Source organism: Chrysemys picta, chromosome 1 (genome assembly GCF_011386835.1).
Source record: "Chrysemys picta bellii isolate R12L10 chromosome 1, ASM1138683v2, whole genome shotgun sequence".
Lineage (NCBI taxonomy): Eukaryota > Metazoa > Chordata > Testudines > Emydidae > Chrysemys > Chrysemys picta.
Window position 1 is genome coordinate 102,586,989 of NC_088791.1, and position 23,595 is coordinate 102,610,583.

At 43.8% G+C, this 23,595-nt stretch overlaps 1 protein-coding gene across 1 annotated transcript in view; it reads left to right on the plus strand.

Moving 5' to 3' along the window:
• Positions 1–21,736: 21,736 nt before the first annotated feature.
• The window catches only part of LOC101932609 (protein mono-ADP-ribosyltransferase PARP12), a 32,818-nt gene continuing 30,959 nt past the window's right edge, over positions 21,737–23,595 (plus strand). Inside the window, exon 1 of the mRNA XM_024107785.3 lies at positions 21,737–22,370. Coding sequence (XP_023963553.2) covers positions 22,036–22,370 — 335 coding nt within the window. The 5' untranslated portion in view covers positions 21,737–22,035. The remainder of the gene's footprint in view (positions 22,371–23,595) is intronic.

Consider the following 23,595-nt stretch of genomic DNA (forward strand, 5'->3'; position numbering starts at 1 on the left):
AAACTGAATGTTCTTTTAGCATAGTTTTTCATGTTTAATTATGTGTAAAGAAGGCACGAAAGGTTGGTGTTTTGGGGGGAGAGTCGATAGAGGGAAGAGGGATTGTTTTGTTTTAAAGGTTCCTTTCCATTTGTTTTTGACCGTAGAAATACATCGTAGTTTAAGTCTTATCTTCCCTGTTTTTACTGGAGGACTCCTCAGGAAACTGTCTCACTCCTCAAAAGGAGGAGTGTAAGCATGGGTGGTGGGTAGGGGAGGCTGTGCCTCCCCAAACAGCCTAGTGTGGCCCCGCTCACACTCCGCCCCTGGAACCCGCTTCAGTGGTGCTGCTGGGCTTCAGGGGCTGGGGCCACGTTGCCCGCCTTCCTGGGGCTGGGGGACTATGGTGGCACGGTGCTCCTGGCGCTCTGGGGCTGTGGGGGCTGCGAGCACTAGCCAGCCTGGGGCGGGGGCCGGTGGCCGCGGTTGGGAGGGCTCTGGGTTATGGGGCGTGTGGAAGGGACGGGACCTCGCGTGGAAGGAGCGGGTTTAGGGGCTAGCCTCCCCCAGCCAGTGGTTCATGCGCCACCTGTGAGTATAAGGATTTGAATCTTTAACAAAAAGAACTTTTCTCTCAAGTGTTTGTTAAGAATGATATGTGTATTAATCAAAACAAACATTAATCAAAACAATCATTTAATTCAAAATTCCTTCACCTCTCAATTTCTCAGTTTTCCAACTCTTGTCTCTCTTAATTCCATAATTTCACACATTCTCTAATTTCACACATAAAAGCATAAAGGGAAAATAAATTAAAAATTTCACACATTCTCTAGTTTCATACATAAAAGCATGAAGGGAAAATAAATTAAAAGGGAAATTAAATAAATTAAAAGGGAAAATAAATTAAAAATAAATGTCACTCATTCTCTAGTTTCACACATAAAAGCATGAAGAGAAAATAAATTAAAACAAATGTCATCAACTTTGAGTGAAAATCACCCTTATTGCAACATGCATTTCCCATGAGAATGCTAGAAAACCATTGTAAATATACTTTTGGACGACTTATTTGACTCAGCAAAATGTTTATTAATAAAGCTAGTTCTTCTTTTTCAATAGGACTTGAAACTTGCTAACATGTAGTACTACTATTTTCACATGCCAAAAGCACCATTGCCACATCCCACATTTTACAAGACTAGTGCTCTTTTCATTTTTATTTAAAGATTGTTTTAGAGCAAAAATAAATAAAACCAATTATACAAAAATATATAATCAATCCTGGACTAAGGATTAGGTCCTGCAAAGAATTCTGAGCCTAGATTGTCCAGTGATTTGTTCCATGTAAACAACCATAGATGGGATTAGCAAGCACACCTACCTAGTTGTACTGGGGACAAGGCCACTTCCCTCCCCCTGCCCGAGAACTCATCTTTAGCAGCAGGCTATATGAAACAACATGCTGTTCCCTTTTGCACTGATAGTAGGGTGCATTATACAGTGTGCTCCCTCTGGCCCACATACAACAGTCTGCCTTAGTACTCTCACTACATGAAGATCGTCTCTAAGCATATCTCCACTTGGCTGCTACCGCGCCAGTCATAGACGAATTAAACTGTACGAATTCAAATATTTATTATAATATCTATACTGTTTGACCTTTAGTTAAGGCCTCCTTTCCTAGGCAACTATTTTTGCTTGGTCCCATAGGTTGCTGTTTGAGCTGTGTGCAGGGGCGGATTTAGGGGCAGGAGACCCATCTGACATCCTTGGCGTGCTGGGTTTGTGGGGGGCTGGGTTCAGGGTGCTGTTTTTGTTGTTAGTGACAAAAGGGAAAACAGAATGTTTGAAGTAAAATATTTCAGGTATTCCATATGTGGATTCATTTTTCACTAACCTAGAATGTTCTGGACATTTGTAGAATCTCATGGAACCTTCCAGACTTTCTGAGAATTAAATTTTCTTTGAACCTCCTAGAATGTTGTCAACCATGCCCTCATGGGCATATAAGAGGCAGGGCATTGCCAGGCAGTCAGTGAGATATAGGAATGAAGTGAAGTGAGAGCCTAGATGCAATATTGTGAATCTTGTTTTATTGTGAACGTGTACTTGTGTTTTAAGACTTGAAGAGTGCAAGTAGCAACTAATAAAGGACATTTTTAATGAGATGCCAGAGATATCTATCAAACCCCTATCTACACAACAATATAAAAGAAATACTGTTACTTCTTTTGCCGTGCTTAGCACGTAATGTTTGAAGACTTCCTAAGACTGCGGAACATAAGACTTTTGCTTTCCCTAATACTTTCTGTTTTCCCCCATAGAAAATAAAAGATGCCCCTGAAGGAGAAGCCTTCAGAAGCTTAGTATAGGAAGCAAAAAGCTCATTTTCAATCTAGTTTGCAGCAAGGGGCAAATTTGATGGGAAAATATCTGAAACAGAACAACATAGACCCGGCCTTAGGCAGTAGTGATTGTCCTAGTACAGAAGAAATTGAGGAACAAAGCGTAAATGATGGAAATCCTATTACTAAGGAATTAGCAGATTTACCTGAAGATAAGGAATGGAAATGTGAGGAAAGTGATGGAGGATCGATGACAGAAACAGCACTGAGAAAAATTGCACACCACAAATTGATACATCGATCCTGCCTTATGGCCGGCGGTCCTAAACTCTGACAATATTGATCATACAATTTTGAACAGGCCAAGCAAAATTGAGGATATGACATTTCCAGTAAATGAGCAGAAATGACACTTCTCAAAGTCACACCAGGAAATAGTGCTCGAGAATGGTGAGAAACTGAATCAGAATTGGCTAGTTTACTCAAAATCAACTGACAAAGTGTTCTGTTTTTGTTGCAAAATATTTGACAAGAATGCAAAATCATTACTTGCGCTTTCCAGGTACAATTACTGGCATAATTTAGCTGATGCTCTGAAGCAACATGAAAAATCACCTGGCCATTTTATGGCCTACTTCAAATGGATGGTGGTAGAGACCAGGCTCAAGTTGAATAAATGCATAGATGCAGAAAAACAGTGCATTATTAATGTAGAAACCAAGCATTGGAGGGATGTGCTCGAGCTTTTGATCTCAGTTACCCTCTTCCTTGCAAAGAATAATTTGGCTCATTGGATAAGTTTTTCACTGAACATAATGATAATTTCCTCGGTTTGGTAGAACTCATTGGCAAATACGACAATGTCATGTGTTAGCACCTACGTTGAGTAGTTTGTAAAGAAGCTATGGACCAATTCTGCAGCAAAACAATTCAAAATGAATTGATTGACCTTATGGCAAGGAAGGTGCTTGATAACATATTGATGCGGCTTGGCAAAGCAAGTACTACATGGTAATAATGGACTGCACTCTCGACGTTAGTCACAGTAAAAAGATGTCATTTACTGTAAGATTTGTTGATGATGAGGATGGTGGTATCCAAGTGGCATGTTATCAGGGTGTTTTTTCTTTTTTTAACATTTTATTAGAAGAGCTATTTGAAAGCAAACCAAGGTCTTTTGTTTCTTTAGAGTTCATTTGTTCCTGCTGCTTATTTTCCTGAAGCCATAAGCTGGTGTTTATGATCTCAAAATCATTTCCACAGCAACCACTTGTGATACTCCAAATGGAGAATTATGACTTCAAGTGTGGAACAAACAGCAGGAGTAAATTAATTCTTGGAAACCAAGGGCCTAAGTCCTGAATTGAAATACAGTTACTCCCACTGACATCAGTGGGAATTTACCAACAGGTGTCCATCACTGACAATTTTAAAAACAAAATTGGATGTTTTTTTTTAAAATATGCTCTAGGAATTATTTTGGGGAAGTTCTATGGCCTGAGTTATACGGGAGGTCAAACTAGATCAGCGGTTCTCAAACTTCATTGCACTGCGACCCCCTTCTGACAACAAAAATTACTATATGATCCCAGGAGCGGGGACAGAAGACTGAGCCTGTCCAACCCCCACCGTCCTGCGTGGGGGGTGGGGCCAAAGCCAAAACCCAACATCCGTGGGAGTTACTTGAATCCTGTGACTGGAGAATAAGGCCCCAAACTTCTGTTTTCATGCCGATGTAGCTCCTCAGGTTTGTCTGGCATTTCAAATACACAATTAGCTGATATCTCCAAGTGCATTTGGATAAAACCCCTGCAAAATCTGCCAATTTCATATGAAATCAGAGGCTTTTGCTACTCCCTCCCGACAACAAACATGTTTGATGAGTTTCCCTTATCTGTTATGATGATGTTATGTCTTGGTGGTGGGTCGGGCAGCAAGGCATTAGTGCCTGGGGGCAATTTCTATACTGTGCAAAATATCACCATGCCATGAAACAAAAGTGATTCAAATGTCTCACAAGCACTGCTTGTCAGATATGAGACTGTCCTGTTAAAATCAGGATGATTGTAGAAAATCCAATTCTGTCCTTTGGTATCTTCAGGAGCCAGCATGGTAGGCCAGTTCCCCGAAGGCCCATTCCCATCTTCCCAACATTCAGAATGTGATTAATGTTGCCTGCTTTCCTTGTTTCAGGGGCTGCAGGCAGCCCCCACCCCCCATAATGAGATAAAAACCCTCCTGCTTTTCTTGTGTCCTTTAAGATATCCATTCCTCCCCAATTGAGTGATAGACTCCAAGAGCTCAATTTATTTAGCTTAACAAAGAGAGGGTTAAAGGAGTGACTTAATTATAGTAAGTATGTACATGGGGAACAAACATTTAATAAGGGGCTCTTCTATCTAGGAGAGAAAGGACTAACGTGATACAGTGGCTGGAAATTGAAGCTAGACAAATTCAGACTGAAAATAAGGTGTAAATATTTGGCAGTGAGGGTGATTAACCATGGAAGAATCTACCAACAGGTGTCCATCACTGACAATTTTTAAAACAAGATTGGATTTTTTTAAAAAATCTGCTCTAGGAATTATTTTGGGGAAGTTCTATGGCCTGAGTTATATGGGAGGTCAGACTAGATCGGCGGTTCTCAAGCTTCATTGCACTGCGACCCCCTTCTGACAACAAAAATGACTGTATGACCCCAGGAGTGGGGACTGAAGCCTGAGCCTGCCCAAGCCCCATCGCCCCGTCGGGGGTGAGGGTGAGGGGCAAAGCCCGAGCCCCATCACCCTGGATGGAAGGGGGCAAAGCCCAAGCTCAAGGGCTTCCGCCCCAGGCTAAGTCTAAGCCAGCCCTGGTGACACCATTAAAATGGGATTGCAACCTACTTTGGGGTCTCGACCCACAGTTTGAGAACCGCTGGACTAGATGATCACAATGGTCCTGTCTGGCTTTGGAATCTATGAATCAATTCATCTGAAGGCAAGAGAATATAGCATGAAATAGATTTCCTTCCTGTATTTTGGCACTTACCATTTTGATTCTTTGCCAGAAGTACAATGAAAACAAGTTTTCTCATGTTATTCATACTGTTTTGGGTTCAGTCCTGACTGGAAACCAGAAGTGAAATAAAAGGAATATGAAAATTACAAAATCTCAGAAAAGGTGTGGGTTGAATTTGGCATTAACAAGAGTTGAAGCCTTGAAAATGGGTGGCAGTGGATTTTTTACAGTATCTAAGCCAGGTCGTTGATCCCTGATTAGCATAGCTATTGTTTGTGATGTAGAGATGACATAACATACAAATAAAAAGGCACAGTTTTCTGGAACTGATGTGTCCAAACACAACTGGTTATTAATGACGATAGCAAGATCTTTCTTCCCCTTCTCATAAATATACCTGTTCACACTGTCAATGGAGAAGTTGGAAGCAAATACTATTTAGATGGAAATTCGTATTTTGTTTGACACAGGATAAAATATCATGCAATCAGACCAACTTCTTGATTATTGTAGACAGTGGAACAAAATTAAAATGGACTTTTAGAATTCAATTACTGTATTTATATATTTGACGAAACTCATCTTTTGGTCTTAAGTAGTTCTGCAAATTGATAAACTTTGCAAAAATAATACAAAAGTTAAAGCTGCTGTATAAACTCCTTACTACTTGAACTGTGTCAATTGACCATTTAAGAGTGTGTAAGACAAATGGTGTTATATGAAAGATGGTTCTCTGGTAATTTGTGTGTTAAACAAAACAGAATTGTCATTTACAAGCTATCAGCAGGGAGGCAGATACCATCAGAAGATGGAGGCTTAGCCGATTCATGAAAAGGTATATTCTGGGTCAACATATATGCCAGCAGTGGGAGCAGTTGAGTGATTAGGTGATAAATGAAAACAGGGTTAAATACAGGGGTTCTCAAACTGGGGATCGGGCCCCCTCAGGGGGTCACGAGGTTATTACATGGGGGGGTCGCGAACTGTCAGCCTCCACCCCAAACCCCGCTTTGCCTCCAGCATTTATAATGGTGTTAAATATATTAAAAAGTGTTTTTAATTTATTCGGGGGGGGGGTCACACTCAGAGCTTGCTATGTGAAAGGGGTCACCAGTACAAAAGTTTGAGAACCACTGGTCTAATAGAACTGTCTTGAGCCAGCAAAGCTGTTCAAAACTTTAGGATCTTGATTTGCAGTTGTTTCAACAAACTTTTTCCAATTTGCTTCCTATTGTTTTGCATCCCCTCCTCCCAAGTGTCACCTTGAATTTTGACTTCAAATGAAGAGATACTGAAGTGGTAGAGAAACTCAGCGGAGACTGCTGTATTTTGTTTGGTTTTTCACCACAATAATGAATTCCTCCTATGGGAAGGAGGACTTGCTCAGTCCAGGTCTGCTCAAAAGGTTTGTGAACCTCAGTAAACTTGGACTGAGCTGTAATGAAATGGTTTACTGGGAAAATTTTGTGTTGTTGTAGCAACATTGGAGTTAGGGTGTGGGAGGGGGCTCAGGACTGGGGCAGAGTTTTGGAGCACTTACCTGGGGCAGCTCCCATTTGGTGCAAAGGGTGCAGGTGGGGATGTGTGTGGGGGGTGCAGGAGTCAGGGCCAGGAGTTTGTGAGGGGGGTGCAGGAGTCATGGAGGGCAGGGGGCTGGGTGTGTGTGAGGGGGTGCAGGGTCTGGGAGGAAGTTAGGGTGCAGAAGCAGACTGGGGGTTGGGGTGCAGGGTCTGGCCAGGAGTTAGGATTCAGGAAGGGGCTCAGGGTTGGGGCAGGAGGTTGGGGTGTGGAGCGCTTACCTGGGGCAGCTCCCATTTGGTGCGAGGGTGCAGGTGGGAATGTTGGGGTGTGTGCAGGAGCTCCCGTTTGGTGCTCAGGGTGAGGGGGGTGTGGGGGTGTGTGTGCAGGAGTCAGGGCAGGGGTCGTAGGCTGGGGTCGTGGAGGTGCTCCCAGCCCTCTGCCCCACCCTAGCCCCCTGCCCTGAGTGGCTCACGTTGGGGACTGGGGAGGGGGATATGTGTAGGCAGAGTGCGGGGGCCCCGCCTTTGCTCCACCCTGCCCCGATTACACCCCCTTCCGCAAAGGCCCGCCCCCCACCTCTTCTCTGCCTCCTCTCCCTCCCTCCCAGAGCGCCAGCAAACTGATGTTCCGCAGCAGGGAAAGCACTGGGAGGGAAGGGGAGGGGCAGGAACGCAGCGCGCTCGGGGGAGGAGGCGGGGGAGATGGGAGCTTGGCTGCTGGTGGGGGCGGAGCCTGCAGCAGGAGCCCCAGGAGCTGGCAGGACCAAGCTTCTGCCCCCGCAGCTGCCCGGCCCTGGGCCCCCCTTTCATTGGGGGGCCCCATGCCAGGGAACCCTGAGTTTCACTGTAAATCTGCCTCTGGTCCACGCTTAAAAATTAGATTGACCTTTGTAGATGCAACTAGGCTGATGGAAGAATTCTTCTGTCGACCTAGCTACCACATCTCTGAGAGGTGGTTTAACTACATCAATGGAAAAAACCCTTTTGTCAACGTATAAAGCATCTACACTACTGCCCTACAGTTGCATGGTTGCAGAGCCCTAGCTATGTTATTATAGCAACTGTAGAGTAGACATACCCTGAGGGTCAGTGTATCTATTACCTTGTAGTGTTAATGAGGTCACTAGTTCCATTAGCCTCTGGGACAGAGACATATCCAGACACATGCCTCAAAATAGAGCTGTGTGAATAACTGATTTTTTGGTTTAGTGGCCAAACCAAAAACATTTTTTTTTAAAAATTGTTTCAGGTCAACCTGAAACAACAGTTTTTTGAATTTCTCAGCAAAATAAAAAAGTCAAAAATGTTTTGTGTCTGGGTGAACAAAATGTTTTGACTCAAAATGTTTCATTTTGGTTTTGAGATCCTTTTTTTAACCTTTAAAAAATTAAATGGATGTAAAATTCAAAAGGAAATGACAGTTTGAAAATGCCAAAATGAAACATTTTGACTTTTTAGGAATTTTTTTCTTTTTTCTTTCAGCAAAACAATTTAGCAAATTCAACATAAATTCGCAAAATGTTCAATTCAATCTGAATATGCATTTTTCAATGCAAAAAAAGTTTTGTTGGACAGATTTTTCCCAGCTTTACCCTAGAGTCCTTATGTTCAACAAATGCAGATAAGGGTTTCTGGGGAATGTCTTCTTGTCAGCACAATAATAGAACTGGTGGCGATAGCTCTGTGTTGCTCATTTAGTGTGTAAGGTGTGACTCCTCAGGCATAGGCTTGAGGGAGCAGCCATGCAAGGTGCTCCTAGAAAACATTAAGAGTGGGAGCCTGATCCAAAGTCCATGGAAGTCAGTGGAAAGACTCCCATTGACGTTAATGGATTTTGGATCATGCCATGGGAGAGGAGTGAAGGGAGCTGCCCCCATAAAAGACATCCAAAGTAAGTGAAGCAAGTTGGGATGGAATGAGCTTCAGTGGAAGAGTCTATTCTTGAGGGGATTGTAGGCCCGGAATGGTGCTTTGTTTTTGAGGATGGGAGAGTCCAGGGGACAAGTGTCATGGGTCTGTATGGTAAGGAGACCTCTATGTGGAGGGATGTGAGGATGAGTAGGGGGAAGAGAGAAGGCCTGATTCTCTCCTCCCATGCACCTTGTGTGGTTATTTACATCTGTGCAAAATGACTGTAATGATTCTCTGAAATCAGAATGGAACTGTATTGATGACAGTTTAAATTACATTAGTAACTACATTATGAGCCACTTCTGAAATTTTTTTTTAGTAGCAAACCCAGTTGTGATTTATGCCAGTGATCAGCGCAAATTGCAGGTATTGATTTTTTTGCATATATGTTGAGTTCATACAGAATCATTATTGCAAAATAAATATTTTTGAACGAACTTTCTGGCCTATGTTCTGACACAGTTTACGCTCTAAATTTCTGAAAGTGAGTTAAATACGGATGCAGCCTTAGCTAATGTAGCAAACATACCATTATCAAGGTTTCTATAAGAGGCTGCAAGACCACTGGAAAAGCCAACAGCCCCACAGTCTGGCTCCTCTCAAGTACTGCATCTAATCTCAGGCTCTTAACTTCTCCTTTCAGATTTTGTGCTTTAAAAATAACAAAGGTGTACCACTGTGAAATTCTTTAAAAATGGTAGGTTGCCTTTTTATATGTGGTGGTGCATCTACTAGAGTACACAGAGCTCTGAGTAGCTCAAAAGCTTGTCTATTTTACCAATAGAAGTTGCTCCAGTAAAAGATATTACTTCACCCATCTTGTTTCTCTCATATCCTTTGCAAAACTCCTTAACATCAATACTCATAAGAATCCATTCTATATCTGTTACTAATTATAGATATTCTGTTTAGGGGTATTTCAAACTTCCATCTAGAAGTAGGGCTAAAAATGGGGGGGAGGGAAATGTTGGCACCTTTATTATACTACAATGATGGGTGCTTTAAAGATGCATATAAATACATCAGTTAAAAACCATTTAGTTGTCACGCTTTTAAGGTGGATAAACTCAAGTGAAGATTAAATAGATTAAGTAATAAAGTTTCTGTGATTAAAATTAATGTCATTATTCATAAGCTTATTATTAGCAATGCATACATATGAATATAGTGATTCAGATCCGAAAAATATCTTAAAGATCATTTTCATGGTGCCACATTTCAACCCTGGAATAAGATGTTAGCAAAGAGTTGCTGATTGAAACTGCTGTAACTAAGGCCCCGACCCTGTTATAAATTCCATGTGGATTGACCACGGCCATCTGTACAGAAATCCATGGGGGCTACTTGTCTGGACCTCACTGCAGGGTTAGCTCACAAAGTGGTAATTTATCCTGGGTGTAATAAATCAAATTTAATTATGTCACAATTAACTTTAATGAAACATGTATGTATCCTTACTTTTAATTGGGGGATTTCATAGGTGGGGAGAAGGAGTAAATTGTTTTTTTCCTCCTTCAACTGGCATATATGCTGAAGAGATTTGATTTTGTAAGCAAAAAGAAACTTACTTTCCCTTTCATATAAAATAGTCCTAAAGAAGAGAAAAATATAATTTTACTTATAGATAATTCATAGCTGGGGAAGTTGTATCAAATGTGTCTTCCTGAGGAACATGATGCTAAACAAACAAATAAAACTTCACGTGACCAATTTTATTATAACAGGAATATAGTCTGATTTACTTTCTGTACGAGTATAAGGGGAGAAAAAAAAGGCTGCTTCCGTTTAAGTGCAACTCTGAAAGCTAGAAATATTCTCTATGCAAAGCTGTATCAGTGTTGGTTTATTTTGCGATTTAATTTTAGTGCCTGTGAAGAGTGCCAGATTGACAGCTCTGCTCCTAGAGACACCAGAGAGCAGAGTCAGCCCCCACAGCTGCAGTATAAACTTCCCTCAGCCAACAGGCTCCTGGGACTCCCTGTTGTGGTAAGATGACAATTCAGTTTCAGTGTCCATTCAAACCCTGGTTTTTAGGCTGAGTTTTCTGACAAGGGTGCCAATTTTCATCAAAAATGGCAGTGTTTTGGTGTTGTGGATATCTGTCCACCTTTCTCACAGCACAATGAGACAAGGGAGACAAGGTGCTTGTCTAGATTAGGGAAATTTGCACTGATTTAACTATATTGATTTAATTACACTTGTGAAATGCCCTAAACTAGACACATTACACTGGTCCAATTAATGCTGGCAATTTACTAAAGTAAGTCGCAATGGTACAAACCTCATCTGACGCCTGTGCAGTGCATCTGCACCTGACATTTGCACTGGAAAACCTTGGGATGAAAAAAGCATGTTTGTGCAAAATGTATGTTTTGTGGGGGGAAGATGCATACTGAGTGCTTCCTTTGTAACCTTAATAGCGTTCTTTTAACATCGGTTTTGTGTGTGTAATTTTTATAGCAGGGCAAGAGCTCTGCTACAGTTAAGGTTAAGACCAGCTTTCTGTTTAAAGCTAGAATATTCTATGTGTTCTAAAATCTACATGGTTTCTTGGATTGCTTTGAAATTTGGTGAGTCTCACTGGGGCATGAGTTTCTGTTGGAGAGCCAATTCGGGGGCTATTAGACCAGGGGATTCTCAAGATACAGACCTCAAAATAAATCCAGCTTTTCTAAAAGCTGAGAGATTTTGGCAACCTTTCTTTGCTCACAGATAGAGGTCAACTCAGTGCTCAGACCATTGTACCAGGGTCTCCAATACTTGAAGGTTATCCTAACAGAGTGCATATCACCCATCAGCCCTTTGGGGGAAATCAAATTAAAACATTTTTTTAAAAATTGCTTCTCCATTTATGTTCCTTACGTGCCTTATGGGCTTATTTGTGCACCGAATGGATTATACTGAGCATGTGTAAACAGAAGAGTTAACAGGATTGTTCCCCGTCAAAGTTTTACACCAGCTGTAGCCCCAGGGGATTAAATAATAGGCCTTTGAACCTGACCCAGCCAGCCAATCTCAGTTTGAGCCTTATCATGGGCACAAATCTGGGGAAGGTTGGATGGCATGTTGCTTAAAATCTGTCTTTGTCAGGGATTTGATTTTTTTAAAAAATTGGGTGAATGTAATCAAAGTATTTTTGTTAAAAAAATAAAAAAAGATGTGAATCTTTGCTGACAGGGGAGAGGCATTTTGGGAGTGGAGGAGGGGGGAATAAGAGGAATTTGGGTCTGTATTGAGGGGAAGGGGGATAAATAGGGATGGGTGGTAGAGGAGGTAAGAGGGGTGTGGGGCTCAGGCGAGGGACACATGGGGGTGAGTGGCAGCAGAGGTGCTGGGCAAGAGTACCTGTCAGTTCCACATTATCCCCTTCTGAGTGTGCCAGGAACTGGGGGGTCTGAGCCCCGCTCCTTACCTCCCCACTTTTGAGCTGGAATGTAGGGGTCCCTGTCCCTGGGGTGCCTGAGCCCTGCTCCTGGGCTTACTGTGTGTATGTGCCAGGATCTGGGGCCCCTCGCCCCTTGAGGGGAGTCTGATCCCCCTCCATGTGCCTCCTTAGATGAGCCAGGATCCAGGGGTTTGGGGTGGAGGGAAGCCTGGACAAAATAGTGTGGTGAGGGCTGGCCGGCTGGCTGGAATGGACAAGACTGGTTGGTGGGGCTGAGTGGAGGAAGGGAGAAAGCTATAGGGCCAGGATCACTAGTTCACTTGGTTCACAGTTGCACCAATGACCACTAATTCTTACCAAGCCTTCTTTCTGCTAAAAATAACTAGAAAATTAAATGGCACCCCTCCCCCTGTGAAAAAAAAAAGTTAACACAGAATTAAGGTTCCCTAACAACTGCTCTTGTCCCTCCACAATGGTGAGTTCAGCAAACCTCCGACTTCAGAAAACCAGAAAATACAGAATTAAGGGAATCTTAACTTTGCCCTCTTTGAAAGATGCCCCCCAAACATACCCACACTCTGCCTTTTCACTGCACCTGCCCTACACTAACACCGAGGGCTTGTCTTCATGGACAGCACTACAGCAGTGCAGGTGCACCGTTGTACATGAAGACACTACTATGCCAACAGGAGAGCTTCTCACATCAGCATAGTTAATCCTCCTCCCCGAGGGGTCGTTGTTATGTCGGCAGGAGAAGCTCTTCCATTGACATCACTCTGTGTAGAAGGAGGGGGGTGTTAGGTTGGTATAACTGTCACACCGGGGTGTGTTTTTTCCACACTGACTCCTGAGCAATGTAGATATATTGACATAGAGCTGTAGAGCAGACCGGATCTGAGCTTACTCTCCTGACAGAATACCACACTTGTGAAATTTAACAACCACTTCACGCTAAATCACAGGATACCATCTAAACCTATACATTCCCTTTATCCATCAGTAAACCCACAGACTGTTTTCATATCCCACCTTACTACTGCCAATTCCCATGGCAATACCTCCTCCACTCAGTGCCTTGCTACTAAGACAATCTACACAATTTGGCAATAAAATGATGTAGACTAGCTCCTCAGGGTACACGTGCTCCCCTTTCCTTTACTCTCACACATGGAGTGGGCGCAAATCCTGATCTCCTCATATCACAATCACAGCTCCTTAAACTAATCCCGATTTCCTCAGCTCCAGGGCCGGCTCCAGGCATCAGCTGACCAAGCACATGCTTGGGGCAGCACCTTGGAATGGGCAGCCAATCTTTGGGTGGCGGGGGGGCGCTTGGGTTTTTTTGTTTTTTTGGTTCGGTGGGGTGACGCTCAAGGTTTTTTGTTTGTTTGTTTTTCTTTCAGTGGCGCTGCACTGGGGGGGGCGGGGGCTGGTGCGGTGCTCGGGCAGGGCGGGGGTTTGGGCGGCCCGGCGCGGTGCTCGAGGGGGACCTGGGTTTGGGCGGCATGGTGCTTGGGGGAGGGGTTGGGTGGCCTGGCACTTGGGGTTTGGGTGGCCCGGCACGACGCTCGATGGGGGCGGGGCGCAGCGCTTGGGGGGGGGGCTTTGGGCGGCCCGGCGCTCGGGGTTTAGGTGGCCTGGTGCGGTGCTCGGCGGGAGGGGTGGGGGTTTGGGCAGCCCAGCCCAGCGCTCGGGGGGGTTTGGGCGGCCCGGCACTCAGGGTTTGGGCAGTGCGGCGCACTGGGGTTTGGGCGGCGCAGCGCTCGGGGGGGTTGGGTGGGGCGGAGCGGCGCTCAGCGGGGGGCAGAGGTTTGGGCGGCCCGGTGTGGCACTTGGGGTTTGGGCAGCGCGGCGCGCAGGGATTTGGGCAGCGCGGCGCTCAGGGGTTTTGGTGGGGCGGCGCAGCACTGGGGGGGTAGGGGTTTTGGTGGCGTGGCGCTGGGGGGGGGTGTTGCAGTGGGGCGGCGCTCTTTTTTTTTTGCCTTGGGTGGCAAAAAAGTTAGAGCCGGCCCTGCTCAGCTCACAAACACACCTCTACCACCTACTGCCTCCACCATTCAATACAGCTACAACTCAGACACCAAGTGCAGCAGCAGCAATGCATATGCATAATTTCCAGAGGGTATTGTCAGCTCCAGAGGCCCAGGTTAAGGTTACATGGGCATGTATCCTAACCAGGGTGGATAAAAATCAATGATTTAAAAAATAAATAAAAAAAATCACATTTTTTAAATTTAAATCAGATTTTTTTGATAAAATGCTTTTTGAGGGAAAAAACCTATCTAAAGATAGTTTTAATTAAGATACATTATAGCTCAAAGATATCTCATCATGGAATAGGGACTATAAATTCTAATTCTATAGTATGAGACAATATATTCATGTACTTTTTAAGAAAAGTTTTGTAAATGAGTTCCAATAGTTCATGGATTAGGGACCCAATCTCATGAGGCTCCAGGGGCTTCTGTATAGATTATTTAGGTTAATCTTTCTATCTACCCAATGGGAATGCAATTCTCAAACTGTGGATTTGTGTCTCCAGAGATAACATGCTTGTTAACAGCAGAAATGTTTTTAAATAAATAAATAATATATAGAGGTGAGAAATAACAGACCTCAACCCTATTATCCCTCTGCAAATTTGTATACACAGAGTCAATCCCTTACCTCTCTAAAAGTGCAAAGTTTCAAAAAGTTCAATGAATAGAAGATTGTTGGGGGCGGAATAGATCCGGACAAGGAGAAGAAATCTGGAGATAAATATGAGAAGGGAGGGACAGGCAGTAGAAACAAAAGTGAAACTGTTTGAGCAGCATATTCCAGAAGTCTTGAGGTCTTTCTGAGTGTAGCCTTCATTGATTTGAGATCTATCATACCATTCTCTCACTAGAAGGGAAAACCTATAATGGCAGCAGGCCATAAAAGAGACCCAGTTTGGGAATATTTTAATGAAGTTCCTCTACCTGTGGGTAAAACAGGCATGCGTGCAAAATGCAAACAGTACAACAAAGAAATGCAAGGCCTGAATGAAACAACATGATGAGAAGTGTTCCTTCTCAGGAGGAAACATGTCTGAACATATAGGATCTTCAGGTTTGTAAATTTTTTATTTCATACTTCTTTCTTAAGGACTGCCTGTCTTCCTTCTGGACTATTCTTGAATTCTCATGTTTGAGCAATAAATATAGTTGTTACTCTATGGTACTATAATTTTAGATGCAGTTGTGATAAAAAATAAATAGCTGAAATAGGCAGATCTTCCTTTTACAATTTCACCTTTAAAGTAGTACTGAGTGTCAGGAAATGCAATGAGTAATACTAAATGGTAATAATAATTAAATAACTGCATTGACTTATTTTGTTTAGGAAAATCCATCCTCAACATACAGGATTCTGAAGACTATCCACCTTCAAGATCACCATTATTTTCTATACTTTCAGAGTTATCTGCCAATGATAGTGTTTCAGTCACATCATGTATGTCACATAGCCACAGTATATCACCTGTAGCAAAAAGAAAAAAAAAATCTCCAACATCCAGAAACAACCATAGATAAGTTTGTGATGAGAAACAGCAGATTACAAAAAGAGATAATTGATGAAAAAATTGCCCGGTTTCTTTATGCAACAAACTCTCCTTTCCGTGTGATTGAGAACCCACACTTCATTAACATGGTTCACTCATTAAGACCAGGATACAGTCCACCCAACAGGGTAGATGTCACAGGCAAATTGCTGGATAAAGTGTGTGAAAGAGAAATTGAGCACTGTGCAATCTAAACGGTAAAATTGTTAACCTGAGTCTTGATGGGTGGAGCAATGTCCACAATGATCCTGTTGTATGTGGTTGTGTAACAACAGAAGAAGGGAATGTCTTCCTTACAGATGTAGGGATATTAAAGAAGGTACTAACAGTGATTCCCCCAAGTGACAGTGCCCCCCCCCCCGCATAATTTGTCCCCCACACTTTAAAATCCAACAGTTTCACCAAGTACAAAAATCTCTTGGGTCTTCTGTTAAAATTTGTAAGCTACTGTCTGTAGAAACCATTGATTGTATCTGTCCTGTGAAAGATACTTTATTACTATGTAAAACTTACAAACAAGTTAATTGACTTTGTTCTTGAAGTGAACACTATGTTACCAACTCTGCTGTGAGCCTTAAGCCGTCAATTGACTCTGTGCTTCAGGCAGTTTATTCTGTAATTGATACAATGTAAACAAATACTATAAGCCGTTAAGTGACTTTCACTTCATTGTAACAGCAACGTAGGGTGACCAGATGTCCTGTCTTTATAGGGACAGTCCCGATTTTTGGGTCTTTTTCTTATATAGGCACCTATTACCCCACAACCTCTGTCCCGATTTTTCACATTTGCTGTCTGGTCACCCTACAGCAATGGCTCCTAGGAACAGACTCCCACCCTCTGTGATTAAAGGGCCGGGAGTCTCAAATGAATTAGCACATACCCCGAAAGTGGTGAAGACAATAAATTAAAATATGGTTAAGATATGGAATGTATGTTGATGAATGCTTGATGTACATGAATGGTTAGGGAGGTGCCAGCCTAGAAAGGGAGTATCCATCGGCCAAAGAATGTGTCAAGTAGACCACCAGACAACCCCCGGAGGGTAAACTGGGATCCACCCCATCACCTGGAAGGATAAGAAACACAAACTTTGGACAGTGTGGAGCCACCAGGAATGTGCCACTTTGGACAGTGTGGAGCCACCAGGAATGTGCCATCTGCTGATTGAGTCAGCAACAGCAGGATGAAACAGCTCCCATAGACTAACATAGGAATTAATTCCTATAAGAATGAACTCTAAAGACTGAGGACTTTGAGTCTCTGGTTCTGCTGCCAGCCTCCAGGAGCATCAGGTGCATCTGACACAGACTCAGCTCCATCCTTATGACCAAGATACCTGGCCAGTAACTTGGCATGAGCAACTTCTAGGCTGGTAACTATAACACCTATACAGAACTTGAATGAATGATTGTGTGAATGAATATATGTGTGTGTGTGTGTATGTATAAGGAATAAGTAGTGATAAGAATAGGTAGTCAAACAACCTAAATTATTATATTTACAATAAATGTGGCATATTTGCCTTATCCCTCTTAATAAGATCCTGCTGGTTTTTATTCTATTGGTATAACACAGAAACAATTGATACATCAGGAAATGCACACACAGAAGAATATTTACAAGAAGTAGCAGTAAAAGCTATAACAAACTGTGAAAAAAAATGCAAATGTCTAGTACACAGCTTGGTCACAGACAATGCTGCAAATGTATCCAAGATGAGAAGAAATTATTTAGAAGAGAGTCCCAAGCTAATAACATACTGTTGCAGTGCTCATTTGTTGCACCTCCTAGCCAAAGACTTCAGTGTTCCAGAAATAAAGGCTAATATTGTTGAAATGGCAAAATACTTCCGTAACAACCACTTTGCAGCAGCTGCTCTGAAAAAAGTGGGAAGAACCAAGCTAACTCTCCCACAAGACGTGTGATGGAACTCAGTAGTGAACTGTTTTGAGCACTATAGCAAGAACTGGCCTAATCTGATAACAGTTTGTGAACAAAATGGTGAAATAAATAGATGGCAGTGTCACAGCCAAAGTTCTCAACATTGGGCTTAAGAGAAATGTTGAACATATGCTGAGTACCCTGAAGCCTTGAACAAAATGCAGGGAAATAGATGTTTTATTGTTGATACTGTTGAAATTTGGAAGGAACTGAGTGAGACCTTAAAAAGAGAAATATGCAATGACAGAGTTAGATTACAAACATTTAAAAAAATGAATGGGAAAAGCACTATCTCAGCTCATTTTCTTGCAAATATTCTCAATACTCGGTACCAGGGTCAAACCTTAACTGCTGAAGAAGAGGAGTTGGTTATGACATGGACATCCAGCAATCATCCCTCCATAATGTCAACTATAATAAACTTCAGAGCTAAGGGTGAACCATTCAAGAAATATGTTTGCTGATGATGCTTTAAAGAAAGTCACGCTAGTGAACTGGTGGAAGTCACTTAAGCACTTGGATTCAGAGACTGTTGAAGTGATAATCCCACTTTTAACAGCAGTAGCTTCTTCTGCCAGTGTAGAAAGAATATTCTCTTTTCCTTTGGACTAATTCATTCCAAACTGAGAAATCGTTTGGGACTTGAAAAAGCAGGAAAGCTTGTTTTTCTTTTCCAGATTATGAACAAACAGGAAAATGAAGGTGAAGACGACTGAATTAGCTGCAGAAGCCAATATTTTAAGTTTCTCATGTTGACCTGGCTGACATAATTGATTTAATTTTTTTTAAATATTTCATTTAACTATTTTAGTTAAAAACAATTTTAACAAAAACGAACCTGATTTTAAAAAACTTGAATGTTTAACTAAATTCAAAAATTCATATCCTTGTCTTGTTAAAATATTATGTTTGCTGTTGAAGAAAAAAATCCAGAATATATAACCTTGTTGTTTTAGTTAAATAAAACAATTTAAATGTCTGTCTGGTGATGTTCTCCTCCTAATATAGCATGGCAAGAAAATCCTCCAGATATTAATGAATTGGAGATAGTTCACCTCCCAATGACTTCATAAATATCTGCTTCAATTACCTTTGGTAAATGAAATAACCAAACAATCATTTCATTTTCTGATATAGCTGTAAAACTGATCTGAAAAGTTTTCAAAATAAATCACTTAAAAATGTATAGTGTGTACCTTCTAAAAATGAAACCTACATCTATCTCTGAGTTGTGAAGAATATCTATTAAGGTTATAACAGCCAACAAGAACGCACTTTTATGTAGAAATCCATGATTAAATCGAGTCTTCCTGACTAGTGATTTAAATCATATCCACTCTGACCCTCAGGCTTGGTCTACACTACCCCCCTAATTCGAACTAAGGTACGCAACTTCAGCTACGTGAATAACGTAGCTGAAGTTCGAAGTACCTTAGTTTGAATTAGTTCGAACTTACCTTGGTCCACACTCGGCAGGCAGGCTCCCCCGTCGACTCCGCGGTACTCCTCTCGGCGAGCTGGAGTACCGCAGTCGACGGCGAGCACTTCCGGGTTCGACTTATCACGTCCAGACTAGACGCGATAAGTCGAACCCAGAAGTTCGATTTCCAGCCGTCGAACTACCGGGTAAGTGTAGCCAAGGCCTCACTCTGCATCTCCTGGTTTTCTGAAATTTTGCTGAACTCTGCATTCTGGAAGGACATGAGCGGTCGCTGGGAAACCCTAACTTTGTATAAACAAAGATTATTTTTTTTTGCATTTACTGTAATTATGTTATTTGTATTGCAGTAGTGCTAGAACAGTGGTTCTCAAACTTTTGTACTGGTGATCCCTTTCACATAGCAAGCCTCTTAGTGTGACCCCCCCCTTATAAATTAAAACCACTTTTTAATATATTTAACACTATTATAAATGCTGGAGGCAAAGCAGGGTTTGGGATGAAGGCTGATAGCTTGCAACTCCCCACATAATAACCTTGTGACCCCTTGAGGGGTCCTGATCCCCAGTTTGAGAATCCCTGGCCTAGAAGCCCCCATCAAAGACCAGGGACCCATTGTACTAGGCACTATGCACACACATAATACAAAGGTGATCCCTGCCCCCAAAGAGTTTACAAACCATGTGTGTCCCAATGTTGTGCCATGCTTACATTGCAGTGCAATGCAATGGCATTGACTAACAAGTAATAAAACTTAGCTCTTATATAGGATTTTTCATCAGTACATCACAAGAAGCTTTACAAAGGAGGGCAGTGTCCCCCTTTACAGATGGGGAAAACTGGGGGGACAGAGAGGGGCTGTGATGTCAAAAACTTGATGTCACACACAGAAGCCCATCCTGTGGGTGGGTGGATCATGTAATTTAGCAAAAAGAACAGGAGTACTTGTGGCACCTTAGAGACTAACAAATTTATTAGAGCATAAGCTTTTGTGGGCTACAGCCCACCTCTTCGGATGCATATAGAGTGGAACATATATTGAGGAGATATATATACACACATACAGAGAGCATGAACAGGTGGGAGTTGTCTTACCAACTCTGAGAGGCCAATTAAGTAAGAGAAAAAAACTTTTGAAGTGATAATCAAGATAGCCCAGTACAGACAGTTTGATAAGAAGTGTGAGAATACTTACAAGGGGAGATAGATTCAATGTTTGTAATGGCTCAGCCATTCCCAGTCCTTATTCAATCCTGAGTTGATTGTATCTAGTTTGCATATCAATTCCAGCTCAGCAGTCTCTCGTTGGAGTCTGTTTTTGAAGTTTTTCTGTTGTAAGATAGTCACCCGCAGGTCTGTCATTAAATGGCCAGACAGGTTAAAGTGTTCTCCCACTGGTTTTTGAGTATTATGATTCCTGATGTCAGATTTGTGTCCGTTAATTCTTTTGCATAGAGACCTTCCGGTTTGGCCAATGTACATGGCAGAGGGGCATTGCTGGCACATGATGGCATATATCACATTGGTAGATGTGCAGGTGAACGAGCCCCTGATGGTATGGCTGATGTGATTAGGTCCTATGATGATGTCACTTGAATAGATATGTGGACAGAGTTGGCATCGAGCTTTGTTACAAGGATAGGTTCCTGGGTCAGTGTTTTTGTTCAGTGATGTGTGGTTGCTGGTGAGTATTTGCTTTAGGTTGGGGGGTTGTCTGTAAGCGAGGACAGGTCTGTCTCCCAAGATCTGTGAGAGTAAAGGATCATCTTTCAGGATAGGTTGTAGATCTCTGATGATGCGCTGGAGAGGTTTTAGTTGGGGGCTGAAGGTGACAGCTAGTGGTGTTCTGTTATTTTCTTTGTTGGGCCTGTCTTGTAGGAGGTGACTTCTGGGTACTCGTCTGGCTCTGTCAATCTGTTTTTTCACTTCAGCAGGTGGGTATTGTAGTTTTAAGAATGCTTGATAGAGATCTTGTAGGTGCTTGTCTCTATCTGAGGGATTGGAGCAAATGCGGTTATATCTTAGAGCTTGGCTGTAGCCAATGGATCGTGTGGTGTGTCCTGGATGGAAGCTGGAGGCATGTAGGTAAGTGTAGCGGTCAGCAGGTTTCTGGTATAGGGTGGTCTTTATGTGACCATCGCTTATTAGCACAGTAGTGTCCAGGAAATGGACCGCTTGTGTGGATTGATCTAGGCTGAGGTTGATGGTGGGATGGAAATTTAGGTGACCTGGGTTTCAACCTCACCACCAGGAAATACCTGACAAACGATTTGTGCCCAAAGATACCTGGGTACATTCTAATTACACAACTTGTTACATCTTCCTGAAGACGAGCTGAAGAATGGTTCTTGTTAGCATCTCTGCTGGGTTTACAGGCACGCCCCGGCCGAGGGGGAAAGGGAGACAGGACACTAGGGTGGGTGGCGGCTGGAGAAGAAGCATCAGGAGAGCTGTTGTGATACCAGTATAGAGGGCAAAGTCAGTGGCAACAGCGGACTTAGCCCTGGCCGCTGAGGGAGCCTGAGGCCAGCGCGTTAGGGTGCTGATTACAGCGCTGCGTGTCCCTCCCCACCGGCTGCAGCGCCCCGCAAGGGAGCGGCCCGGGAGGGCAGGGGAGGGAAGACAGGTCCCTCCACTGGCCACCTGGCTGGTCTGCAGCGGAACTTCCTGAAGGGGCGACTCCGCCTCCCCAGCGATGCAGGGTCACGGGTGCTACATGGGGACGCCCTCAGGCAGCTCGGGCTCCCGGGGGTGGGGCAGGGGAGCTGCGCGAAGAGCCGCTTTCAGTTTCGTTTCTCTGCGGAAGACTCACAACAATAAATAGGCAAAGAGGCTGCAGGGAGCGCCGGGGCGGAGCCGTGCCAAGGCCTCCCGGCGGAGCTGCACCAGGGGGTCGCGGGGTGAGGGGCTCGGGGCTGCCCGGGATGGCCCGCCCCGCGCTGCCCAGCCAGGCGCTGCAGGCGCTGTGCTCCGCCGGCGGCTCCCTGGAGCAGGGCGAGCTGTCGCGGCGGCTGCCGGCCTCGGGTCCCAGCCTGGACAGCCTGTTGCTGACCGAGCCGGAGCGGTTCACGCTGGTGACCCGGCCGGGGCCCTGCTCGCCCGGCGGCCCGCCCCAGGAGCAGCGGGTGGTGGTGGCCACTAGCGCCGTGCGGCTGTGCCAGGAGCACGGCGCGCCGGGAGCCGGCTGCGGGGGCCAGTGCGGCCAGCTCCACATCTGCCGGTACTTCTTGTACGGCAACTGCCGCTACCAGCGCACCAGGTGAGCCGGGGTCACCCCCGGGGCTCTGGGGACCCCCTCTGGCTATTCCCCACCCTCCTCCGCGGCGGGAGCCCGGATCTATCCCCACCCCCGGGCGGGGGGAGCCCGGATCCATCCCCTCTGGCCATCCCCACCCCCGGGCGGGAGGGGCCCCCTGCCCGGGTGGGGGGGATGGGCCCAACACAGCCATTTACATTGTCAGTGGGTGCCACCGAAACTGTTCAAGGGAGCGGCCCCTCTGCGGAAGGAAAGCCCCTCAGGGCTGCTGGGTCAGGACAGCACAGCCAGTGTCCTGTTCAGGGGTTGGTGTTCATTTCTTCTCTCCCCTCCCCCTTTTTCACAAAATGTGGGGCGCTCCCCTCTGGACGGATTTAGGGGTTGTATACAAAAGGCTAGTTTGGTGCATGCAAGATGTGGACATGCAGATCGGGGAGGCCTTTAAAGCTCAAAGGGCAGAGTGGAAGGGGGTTTTGTTTTTCTGATTATGGGGCTGGACTTTTCAAAAGTTTAGTAAACCAGGAATTGATCATTGTTACTCACTGGGGGAGAGGCTGTTCCATGGCATGAGGATATCTTTGCTATTTTTCTAGTGGGATATGTGTTTTTTCTTCCATGTGTCTTTGTATTTTTTAAACTAAAACATATTTATTATTAATTTATTATTAATATTATTAACTGTGGTGGTTTATGGAATTTTATCTTTTGCTAACTTGGACAGTGAGTGGAGTTAAAAATAAAAAGGGTGTTAGTTTTGATAAATCTTGTTACCTTGGTTGCACTGTTCCTATCTGGCTTCCACTGTGCTTTTTGTACCTCCCAGTTTCAGATTTTACATTATTATGGTTAGGGGATTTGCAAGAGTACAGGTTCCATTTAGGGTCTAGCTATAGTAGTTCAGTGTGTGTGTGTGTGTGTATGTGTGTAAATATTTGAATTTTGAGTGGAGTTGTTTCATTTTAGAGATGAAGCCTGTTGATTCCCCTAGTAGTTTCCTCTTGGGTAAGCAACTGTTTATCCTAAGTTGGAAAAGGTTGGGATGCTCTTTGTGGTATGTTTAAAGCCATAACACCCAGGGTTTGATGTATCTATTATTTGTGACGTTATAAAACCAGAGAGAAGCATCACAAAAAGTCTCAAAGCTGCAGAGCAAGATGAAATAGCATAGTCGAGGTGCTTGGCATAGGATGGTGCAAATCCTGGAAAATAGAGGGTGTATGTGAGACAG